Raw genomic sequence first — 12,080 nt, 5'->3', positions numbered from 1 at the left:
AAATTTGCGGGACTATAGATGCGGCTCCGAAACACATGCGTCTATAACAGAATAGACCGAATTGCGTGTTGATGACACACAAATTCGTCGCCTCATCATCTAATTCTAGCTGAAAATAAGCATCGGAAAGATCAATTTTCGTGAAAATACAACCACCCTGTAACTTATGAAGAATTTCATCTAAGGAGGACAGGGGATGTTGATCTATCTGAATTCGTTGATTCAATGCTTTGAAGTCACCACAAATGCGCATTGCTCCATTAGATTTAGTGACGGCAACAATCGGTGCTGCTCAATCACTGTAGTTGATTGGTTCGAGGATACCTTGATTGACTGACTGATCTATTCAATTCGGTTTGAACAGCGATTTGCCTTGCGAAAGGCAAAGGGTGACTCGTTGAATGCGGGCTTGGCAAGTGAATTGTCACCTTTGTCTTGGTACATCTGCATCGTCCTAAGGCATTAGAGAAAACGGAGGGAAATTTGTACTGAAAAGCTACCAATTTGTCGTTCGAATCACAAATGTCAATAGTTGCGATCCAATCGGCGTACGACTCTCCCGGTTGCATTTTGCAATTGTAAAATTCGTACCTGGCTGCTTGCACATGAGTCGAGTCCTTGAAGTGTGTAGACAACTTATTAGTCAACGCGGCGAATGATTGTGCACTGACATCAGCAGCACCAAACAAATCACGCAGGAGCGAGTACGTTTCAGGTCCGACCCAAGAGAGCAGACACGCTTTTTTTTCTCCATGCTGGAAATGTCGTACATTGCTAGGTGATGGTTGAATCGCTGAAGATATTGGTCCCATTTCTCCTTTGATGTTCTTGATGTTACGAACGAATCAAATTTGGGAGCGGTAGCTTCAGACGTTGATGCCCCGGGGCTCAACCCCTGCGTTAATTGCGATGTGGCTTGCTTATGCTGCAGCTTTTGCTGTGCCATATCTTCTTTCTGATGTGCCATCTCTTCTTTGTGCTGTGCGTGTTGTTGCTCCAGCTGTGCCTTTTGATTTGCCATGGTTTCTTCATGCTGCCTTTGCTGCTTCGCCATCATTTCCGGCTGCTCTAGAAGCTTCAATATACTTGCTTCCATTATCTCTTTTCGTCGCACAAATAACTATGAATCCGACTTCTGACACCAATTGTTATGTTCTTGATCTTGTTCTATACCTCACACGACGAGGTTCCAATATGAAATCAGTATATTATCAGCAGAATAACTTTAATACAGGCGACACGATCCAGAGTGCATTTAAACGGAAGACCAGTGGACAACAGAACACAGGGTACAAAACAAAGCACGACACACGAGGAAATAATGATTGGCGGTAATCACTAATCCTAGACCAATATGAGACAAACGATACCGACGTAAAACGCACGAACATAACATACCGAACATACGAACGAACGTACCGTACCATACCGTACCATACCATACCGAACGTACCATACCATACCATACCGACGATACCGAACCGACCATACCGTACCATACCGAACGTACCGTACCATACCGAACATACGTACGAACATACCGACGTAAAACGCACGAACATAACATCGATTCAGTTTTCGCGAGCACTCTCTCACACACATGAATGCACATTGCACAGACACAGTTCGCGTTCGTACATGGCCGCGTTTCTTTTCTGCGCCGTCATCGCCGTTCGTTGGTTCGCTCGTTTCGGAGGACCTTCGTCGGTCAAAAGATTTGCACTCTGTGGTTGCCACTGTCACAGACTGCGATTCGTCCGTCTGACAAAACGCAAACTCCTGCAGGCCACTTCATCTGCCCAGGACCAGAACCAAAGCTCCCGAAGCAAGTCACGAATTCTCCGTCGCCCGTGAAAATCTGAACCCGGTGGTTGTCCCTGTCGCACACGACAATGTTGCCGTGGTTGTCTGTGGCGACACCTCGCGGATACTGGAACTCAGACTTGTTTGATCCTTTCGCTCCAAACTGGGAAAGCTGGCGGCCGTCGCACGAGTCGAAAACTTGAACTCGGTGCACATTCCGAACTTCAACTTCGCTCCACTCGTGCTCAGTGACGACGACCTACGAATGCGGAATGTGAAAGGTCACGGGAGTTCAAACGGGATTAACGGCGCACGCACTCTGTCGTTTGGAGTCGCGGAAAGAAAACGCGGACGCTTCAAACTTCCCGAACCGAACTTCCGAACGAACTTTCCCTTCTCCGAGAAAACTTGAACTAGGCGATTACCTACGTCACAAACGTAGATCAAACCTTTGCCGTCCGTTGCTACTCCGATAGGACAGTCCAGTTCTCCGTCTCCTGAACAACAATCGACGTCACTATCACCAAACCCTTGTGACATCGCCCAAACGCCACCCGATCCATTGTTGCCGAACTCCCGAACGAACTTTCCTTGTTCGTCGAATACTTGGATTCGGTCATTGTATGAGTCCGAGGCGACAATATGTCCACGTGACGTCACACACACGTCAGATACGTCGCCGAATCGACCTTCTGCGTTTCCTTTGCTCCCGAAGCATCCCTTGACTCGTCCGTTCACGTCGAAGATCTTGAAACAAAAATGTTGCAGCCGTAGAAAAGTTGCAGGAACAAACCACGAGCCTGGATCCGATGGTTGCCGCTATCTGCGACCACGAGATCGTCACGGGCCGTTGAGCAAATGCCGTGCGGAAATCTCATCCACGCTGAGTTCTCATGAAACAACTTTCGCCATCCGCCACTCCCTTCCTTCCCGAAATACCTGCGAATAGATTCGTTGTCAACGAATTCAGTCATAAACGAATCCAACCTCATACTTTTTAACTCGGCCTTTGTTTCCATATCGCCGCAATGCCACCGCCAGTCGAGAGCTTAAATCAGTTTCTGCTGCAGGAGGCGCTGTAGGTACGACCCTGGACGACCAAGAGTCGTGTGTTTGTGGAATGGATGAAACGACCGTCTGATCTCTGGGCGCGTGAGGTGGTTGCTGTCGTTCTAAACGGAATCGTTTGAGAGTGCGTCAAAACAGAACCGAGATCAAACCTGCCGTCCGAGGGGTGTCGTTCGCGCCTCTTGGGGACCCGTCTGGTGTCGGTTCATTCCCAAATGTTGTTTGCAGATGAGAGGAAACCTTCCCGAAATCAAATATCGCGGACAGCACGGAATTTTCGTCGCCATTCGTGAACTGAACGTGTTTTGGTTCGTGTGAGATCGCAGATAGGTTTACGCGGATTCACTTACTTTTATCGTTTCACGAACTTTGTTCGACGAGACTCCGTTGCTCTGGACCAGTTCGCGACTTTGTTGTGCCAAACAAAGTATTTCGTTCTGGAATTGCTGGATATCACGCGCTCTAACGAGAAGTTTGAAATGGGCAAAAAAGACGAGAAATAACCTTGAATGCGAAGCTAACCCCCCGAGTGGAAAATCTTTTTCGCTAATCTCGCTCGCGACCTGGCAATGAGTCGTCAAAGCCGCCATTTTTACTTCAAGCTCTCCCTGCTCACGTTGCAATGATCTGAATAGAGCTGTGAAATTTCTCACCGAAATACACAAAACTGGGACCAATAAATTTCTTGTTGCATAATAGCAATCAATACAACATCCATTGTAGCAGAATATTTATTCCACTCGAAGACTTTTCGGGTGCCCCTTTCCAAGAGTTAACAGCATGCTAAAGGGCATAAGTCCGACATTCACAAAGTAGATGGACCCTCTGTTACTATGACGCAACACGCGACAGCCTGTCTGGCAGAGATGAGCACTTTACTGGACAGGATCGGGGCTGTGGACTATTTTCAGAGGTGGTAAAAGTAGTCAAGAAAGCTACTCAAGCAGAAGTAGAAGTAGAAGTAGCGACGAAAAAATCGAACTCAAGTACGGGTAGAAGTGCTTCTTCCATAAGCCACCTAAAACTACTTGAAGTAGAAATAGAATTGCGGAAGGTGTAGAGCAGTGGTTCTCAACTGAGGGTCCGCGGAGCCTCCAAATTTGCATAATTGTTGATAACCTAATTTGTATTTTTTTGAAATTACAGAAATCACGAGACAGTTTCGCTTCATAACTGTTAAAATCTCATAACTCCGTATAATCAGAAAGGCCGTCTGAGATGGAATATTCTACTGTGCAAACTCATAATAATTTCCTAATTGCCAAAAGCCTGCTAATACGAACATATTGCTGTTTAGAGATGTTTTGTTGGGGCTTCAAATAAAATTTGTTTGCAAAAATCCATTTTCTCCTGTGATATGCATAACCGCTATTCCGGAATAACAACAAGAGGAGTTGCTGGATAGAAATGGCAATGGTGGACGTTATATGTTCACTAAAAATCTGTTTCTCAATTTTGATGTCATATAGGTGGGGATCATAACACACAGGTGTCGTCGGAAGCGTTGCGCATTATTATCACATTTGACACCACCTATCTTTGTGGAAATGGATTTCGGCACTCGTTCATATCTAATAGACGACGCGTATTTCGAGAAATTTATAGCTGAAGAATTCGCTTTGAAATGATATAAGTCTTTCCAATTTCTGCATAAATAGCAGGCTATGAATCATAGCCTATGATGTTATTTTCAGGAATGGTCATTTTGTTGCTATTTATCACTAGCTCACAGCTGATATGTGTACATACAGGACAGGTGCTGACGCGAAATTCATTTGGAATGCATACTGTGACGGAGCTTTTCGCATTCTCAACAACCCATTATGATGTAAACAAGCATCTCATTTTGTCAACGGATGCTTCTCAATTCGGAATCTCAAATAGAGAAGGAAGCTCTGTCAATCATTTATGGAGTCACTAAATTACGTCGATTCTTGTATGGTAGAAAATTTACGCTCGTGACGGACCACAAACCGCGTTTAGGTATTTTGTCGCCGGACACGAAATTTCCCGTAATTACAGCGCAACGCTTACAGCGATAGGCACGAACGCTCAGGGCGTTCGCATGGCGCATTGTACATTGTGTGTAACTTGTTCAGATGAAAATTATAACCCATTGATTGACTGATTGTTGCGCGAAGGATATTGCGGTATCGCGAAAAGGAAGTAGATGGCTCGACGTTACATCGCATGGCCTTCCATTAATCGCGACATTGAAAATCTCGTTGAGAGTTGCGACGCTTGCCGTAAGGTAATGAAAGCACCCGATCGTCAGTATCGCGAATGGCCCAAAACTTCTGAAAGTTTTCAAAGGACTCACTTGGACTTTGCAGGTCCAATAAAAAATAAAATGTTTCTTGTCATCGTCGATGCGCATTCGAAATATCCTTCGGTAAAGTATTGAATGTCGGATCTACCACAACCTTGTGTGTAGCAACGCTTTGAGGGAAGTCTTTTCTATTGAAAGCTTGCCCGTAACAATCGTCACGGATGGCGGACCGCAATTCACATCGAATGAATTCGATGCGTTTTGTTCGAATTTGGCAATCAGCCATATCGTATCACCGTTTTTTCACCCTGCCTCGAACGGGGAAGCGGGGCGTTTCGTTCAGACTTTGAAAGCTGGATTGATAAAAAATTGCGACGGTGGAAAAGATATTAACTTGGCGCGCTAAACACTTCTCGCTACGTACCGATATGCACCGCACCCGGGCATAGACTGGAAAACTCCTGCTGAGATTTTACATGGTCGGCAGCAGCACAATCTGTTGAGTTTCAGCTCGCTCTTCGACAAATCGAAACCCGTTACGCCTAGACAATCACTCCCTCATTTCGAGATTGATTCCCCGGTTTAGCCGAGCAGTTACCGACGCGGGACAAACTGGGTTGTTGGCGTGGTGACGGAAATACTGGGACGTGTTGTGTACATTGTCAAAACAGATCATGGGCATTGGAGAAGGCATAAAAACCAACTCCAGCCACGCTTGATGTGCATTGATAGGGATATAGCCACACAGGAAGTTGCTCAGCCTCAACAGTTACAAGCTGAGCAGTGAGCAACCATTGGTCAGAAATAGGGCACAACGTCCTGCAGCCAGTCCTGCTCGAATGTCGGGCAGACGTTATCCGCTTAGAATTAGGAAACAAACTGATTTCTATTGGCCAACGTAAATTACCTTGTACTTCCAACTTACAGGGGAGGACTGTTATGTTCGTGCATTTTGCTTTGGTATCGTTTGTCTCATATTTGTCTAGGATTAGTAATTACCGCCAATCATTATTTCCCCGTGTGTGGTGCTTCGTATTTATACCATGTGTTCTGTTGTCTACCACTGGTCTTTTCGTTTAAATGCACTCTGGATCGTGTCGCCTGCATTAAAGTTATTCTGCTGATAATATACTAATTTCATATTGCAACCTTGTCCAATGAGATATTATTGTTCAAACAAGATCAAGAACATAACATGGAATACAAATACCGCTTCTAAAAAGCGGAAATATATTTCATGCATTTTGTCCATAAAGCTAAAATAGGTGTAACGGTAAAAAGACAGACTTTCCAGAATTGCAGGACACCTCATTGGCTGCTAGATTACGATATGAAATGTAATTGCTAGATTGCGAAACGGTAGTTTCAAACGTTATGGTGAGCCATATTTACTGTGATGGAATATTTGATATGGGCGACAATGCCGTGTGAGCGGAACCAAGCAATCTGGTACCTAAATACGTTCGTGAAAACATATCTCCCTCGGTCAATTGTATATGATGGAGAGGATATTTTTGTGAAAGAGAATTTTTATGCATTTCCTTCTAAAACGGAAATTGATTCAATTCCAAAGTGTCTGCGAATTCAGTCGCTCTGATTATATTTTCATTCGGAAAAGTGGAAACGGTTCCAGTTTTCCAATTCTGCTATAGGTAAGGGATATCAAATAGAAAAGCATTGGAACTCTTACTGAACCAAAAAATTTTAGTATAATAATTACATGAATTCCAAATCAAGCCATTTTACAGAGGCTCTCTATTGCGCCGCAGCCACCTTCGGCTTGAAGTTCAATACTATGGGGAAAATCGCACAAACCCTGTTTTCGTGGCCACCAACGAATCTACTTCCTCGAGCAAACATTTCTTCCGCGACTGCAGCTCGGAGACGAAGCGTTCTATCGACTGTAGAGGATTTATCGATGAAATTGGAAAACATCCATGAAATCATCGACGACCGACCTGCGATATTTTGCGTTTCACATTCCGGCCATTTTCATCCAGCTTCTCCACTCTCTCCCGTAAATCAGAATTCCATTCTGCCAGTTTGGGAATCAGTCGCCAGACCTAAAATTAGTGCAAATAAAGACAGAGTAGGAAAGGGTGCGAAGTTTTGGGTCCGACCTGAATGAGGGAGTTGCGAAAATCTTCCTGCAAACCGCGTGTGTGGCTTGCAATGCAAGTTTTGCACAGGGACTCGTCACAATGGTTGCATTTTTCCACGTCACAGTTTTCAATTTTACATTCCTGGTTTTTAAAAAACATAATATGATCGCCATGAATCAGGAGAAAACATATTCGAGATTTCTAACCTTGCATTGTCGATTCGGTTTCTGTTGGTCGGAACGATCGAGGAATCTCACGGCCATCAAATTTGTTGGCAGGCCTTCGACTCCATTAGGAGGGAGGATGTGGCAAGCGCGACATTCGGGACAGCGGACACTGAATGTAGATTTTTTGTTAGTTGATTTGCGGGATAGTAACTCAGTAAGCTTGAGCGCAAGGAGGAATCCAGATCAAAGGTGTCGTCCTACATGCCACACTTTCCGGCCAATCTACGACTTCAGGCCGTTACTACAAGACCAGGCGAGATAGCGCAGTGGTATAACCCGCGGCTGCAACACCAATGGGTGCGGGTTCGAGTCCGACCGAGGTCGACTTCCGAATTCCGATACCTAAGTGTTGGAGGTTTACCTAGGCTCCTCCTCGTCACCTCATCCGTGTATGCGGTGTCTTACAAAAGCCTAGAGGTGGGCCGTGCTATAGTCGGCAGTTACGGAAAATAAAAAGAATATCGGCCTGGTGTAAATGACCATAGTAGTCGACAAACACCATGAATACCCCAAAAACAAAACAAACTACAAGACCAGGGCTGTGGATTGGACTCGGAGTCGAGGAGTCCGAGTCTCATTGGAGTAGGAGTCGCAGAAAATTTGTATCACTACTTGGAGTGGGAGTTCGGGAAGCACACATCGGCTGGAGAAGGAATCTCCGACTCCGTGTACTCCGACTCCATTCTCCAGTGCTGCAATGTGTGGCCGCTGGGTCTGAAAGGTTAGGATGGAAAGCAATTCCACCATATTCTCTAATTATCCAGTAGCACAAATACGACTACTGGTACGAGCCTGTCTTAATCACCAGTCCAGACCGATAAGACGGGTTTCGAAGATATTTTGACCGAAAGTAACCGCCGCACATAGGCCAAAAAATACGATCTGGCGGCGGAACTTCACGGTTCCAATAATGAGAAGTCAAGTTCGCGTTTCGTGATATGGCCTACGGTAAAAGTGGGGGCCATTCCCAACCTGGACAACAAAAGTTTGAACCACCCCATTTCCAAATCTTCTAAAATTTGGTACATGCATAGATCAGTGGTAATCAAATTTTAGGGGAATCTCTTATGTTCAGCCGATTTTCTTCCAGCTCAACAAGTACACAGATGCAAGGTATGAGTTACAGAAAAAAGTAGCTATAGAATATGTTTTAAGGGATTAGGCATGGGAAACGGACTGAAAACCATGACTTTTTGAAAGTCGGTCATTTCTGAACAACCCTTACGTAGCCTAGTTATCAAAACGCGGTTGGTAAACTGCGTTGCATATATTAATCTCGATATGGAAGTCATGCGGCCCGCGGTCTCTACGAAATTTGAAAAGTGACCCGTTTTTTGTTGGTGACCTCTGCGCTACCCGTTACACCTGTCGTGTACTCGATGCGATGTCGAATTTCCTTACTTTGACATTCAGAGAACTATCGGTAGAGTTAGAGTAAAGCTCCTTATCAAAAAAAATATAACTCTGAATGTCAAAGTTGAAAAATTTAGCAACGGACGGGCAGCTAGCTTTTATCATTTAATCATACCCAAGGCATTATTTTGGATACTCGACCACGGCACGCGAAACCACACTTACGTCATCTTCTCAGATTGCCTATCCGCATTAACGACGGTTTCTAGACCTCTGAACCGACCATCAAATAACGCGATTGTATCCATATTGGAAATATTTAAACATATCCATGATACCGGTATCACTGTTGAATTTTCTTGGGTTCCAGGACTCGCAGGAATTCCAGGTAGCGAAAAAGCGGACGAATTAGCCAGAGCAGGCTCGTCAACGCAAGATCAATCGAGCCAAACTGCAATCATTACCGTGTCAGACGCCAAAGCCACGATGAAGAGAGTTACCCAAGAGATCTGGCGATGCAAATACTCTGCCGATGAAAGGGGATCCCACTACAAGCAATTCTACAGCACACTCATCACAGGACCCGAGAAAAACGGCAGTCGCCATATCGAACACCTGATATTTCGACTACGGTCGGGCAAATTGACTGCATCACTGAAATTTTAAATTTACTCCAATCTCGCCATTTTCCTTTGAGTGCAGGTTGCTCCCCGGATTATTTGTGTATTGACCAGTTTCTTACTGTGAATAAAGAATATAATAATAATAATATACCCAAGGAACACCTCTTGGTTTCAAATAGGTTGTTGAAACTCGACATATTGTCTTCAGAGGTAGTGATGAATATAGGTTGAGATTAACAAGGTGCGTTGGGTCAAAAAAGTATGGGACCCACCGGTCTACCATATTCCAAACTTACGCATTCCCATATACAAATGCAGTGTACTCTTGAGACTGCAATTTCATCATCTTACAGTCAAAAAATGGAAATGAAAAAGCTATGAAAAAATTGTTCTTGAAACAAGCATTCATATGATACCTTACTCGCTTGAATTTTTTGTAGGGTTTTGAACAATTCGCCTTCTAAATTGTGTAACGCTTGACCGATTTTTGACCATCGGTGAAGTTTCGCCGCAATTTAACCTTTAACAATACACCGATTGGCATTTAATACCACATGAGAATATAGAGACCTACAGACTAGCTACTCAGAAAACCGAATGCCAAATCTCAACTGTAATCAAACATCTGTTTACACCTTTTCGAATTTTACATTGATAAAACCTAAATGCTGGAGAGATGAAATGAGCAGATAATCGCTAATTTTCAACATGACGCAACTTTTGACCCTGGAGTTCAATTTTCCTCAAATTGTTGTCCAGGTTGGGAATGGCCCTGGGGACTGAAGGATTCGATACCACGTCGAATAAACTGGACTTGGATCATTGTCAACATCTTCAAGTGAGATTATAGAAAACTAATCGTTGTGCCTAAACTATTCATTATAAAAATTTGGGATCAGAATCTGTTTAGGCTATAGTACTGATGCTGCTACGCTACATATATAAAGCAGAGCCACCTGTTATTTATGACGATATTTTGCAGGCAAGGTTTCAGACAGAAGGTGTGCTGACAAGGTAGCACTTTTGGTTCCTTGAAACGATCCAAACATACCGCACACTCGAGAAGTTCTGTAATCTGCTCCATTACAGATTTCAATAATCACGATTTATGCTGTATGCACCAATGCAGTGCTGTATGCACCAACGATGAGCAAGTACAACCCTGAACGTATAATCGCCCGGTCATGGAACGTCATTTAAAAATAGATCGCATTGCATTATCAAAATTTCAAGGTCGTCTATCTATACTATACGAACTGATGATCAGTTCCATCAATTCTATTAGTTCCGTACACAGTCCATAATTTATATCAGGTATGAAGCGCAACTGCCTCGTGATTTCCCTAATTTAAATAATAAAAAAATGGGTTATCAATCATTTTGTAAATTTAGAGGTTTCGCGGACCCCCCGATAATGTTTCGCCGGCACTAGGTTGAGGACCAGTACTCTACTTTATATTAATTTACGAAAATATTTTGTTCTAATTTGACAGCTTGACCCTGAGGGGCTTATGGTGCGGCAGTTATGGCTCTGCGGGAGCACATTGATTTTTGAATTCAATTGCCAATTACAATGATTCAGGGATCCGTGAGCTTGAAAATTTCCTGCCAGGAGCTCGTGGCATGTTGGGAAAAATTGCAAGCCATTGATGTAGCCTAAAGGAGAAATTTCAATGACATCATCCTTACTGAATCAATGAATAAACTTTATAACTTTGCTAAGCTGGTATAGGACGCTTCAATATGCGATTAAACAAGCTAACAAACAGGGAAACACTAATAAAAAATAATTCCACAAGATGAAAAATATGCCGGGAATTGTTTGACTAAAACTGTGCGAAAAGTGAGACGAGTCCGGCCCAAGCAAAATGAATAAGAGACAGGTTATAACCTATACTATAGTCACAAGATTCCTGGTGACATTCTTTCAGCCATAGTTTCAATTCGAGTCAAGTCGAATCCCATAGTTTGAGTCAGGGCCCTAGTCATAGTGTTGATATCAATTCCGCATCGTTGTGTTTACAGTTCAGTTTTATGAGTCAATTTCAAGTCACCAAGTAAACGCTGTCGAATAAATCACTGTATCTTGTGTATGTTCGGATTGTTCGAGATACTCCGGTGTCACTTTTGTGAGAGCAACCAGTCATTCCTTGATTCTACCTTACACTCCTCATCGTCGTTACATCACAAAAAATTGACCGCAAACTAAAAGATCACAGCTTACGTTTTCGAAGTAGTAGTAGAATATTAATCTAAATAGCAATGTGTCGCTGTTTCTTAGACGAGTCAATGCTTATGTTGCGCAGTGCTCACATTTACCAACCCTTTTGTATGATTTAAATCGAACAAATATAGTTTGTGCGTTTATATTTTCACGGATGTGTTGACGGGTAGTGTACACTGGCGTAGCCAGGGGGGGCGAAAGGGGCGGTCGCCCCCCCCCCCCGAAATTTTTTGAAAATTTTCGTAAAATCAATAGATATTAGAGTATTTTGGGGCAAATGTATGCAACCTAAAATTTTTCTTCGCGCTTCGCGCGATTTAGTGTCCGTTTATGGCTTGATTTTGTTATCGGTATCACGAAAAAAATTTATTCCGCAAATACCCATTATTGAATTTAGCTGCATTCTCAATT

The 12,080-nt window shown here is 43.6% G+C and overlaps 2 protein-coding genes across 2 annotated transcripts; both read right to left on the bottom strand.

Moving 5' to 3' along the window:
• Positions 1-1,543: 1,543 nt before the first annotated feature.
• On the bottom strand, positions 1,544-2,822 carry LOC145444115 (uncharacterized). Its single transcript, XM_080322043.1, has 4 exons — positions 2,604-2,822; positions 2,358-2,550; positions 2,122-2,300; positions 1,544-2,062 (listed from the first exon to the last, which is right to left on the bottom strand). Exons 1-4 carry the CDS (start codon positions 2,820-2,822, stop codon positions 1,709-1,711), a joined length of 945 nt encoding a protein of 314 aa, XP_080178169.1. The 3' UTR covers positions 1,544-1,708.
• Positions 2,809-11,776, bottom strand: LOC145444981 (RING finger protein nhl-1-like). The gene is made up of 8 exons (XM_080323061.1): positions 10,402-11,776; positions 7,449-7,578; positions 7,261-7,383; positions 7,099-7,203; positions 6,956-7,041; positions 3,394-3,498; positions 3,222-3,333; positions 2,809-3,165 (listed from the first exon to the last, which is right to left on the bottom strand). Exons 1-8 carry the CDS (start codon positions 10,527-10,529, stop codon positions 3,001-3,003), a joined length of 954 nt encoding a protein of 317 aa, XP_080179187.1. The 5' UTR covers positions 10,530-11,776; the 3' UTR covers positions 2,809-3,000.
• Between the last annotated feature and the right edge of the window lie 304 nt (positions 11,777-12,080).

The sequence above is a fragment of the Botryllus schlosseri genome, chromosome 8 (genome assembly GCF_051294905.1).
Source record: "Botryllus schlosseri isolate E-star chromosome 8, Bs_hap1, whole genome shotgun sequence".
NCBI lineage: Eukaryota > Metazoa > Chordata > Ascidiacea > Stolidobranchia > Styelidae > Botryllus > Botryllus schlosseri.
Note: the sequence above shows the minus strand (reverse complement) of the source record. Positions and strands in the feature narration are given on the sequence as shown.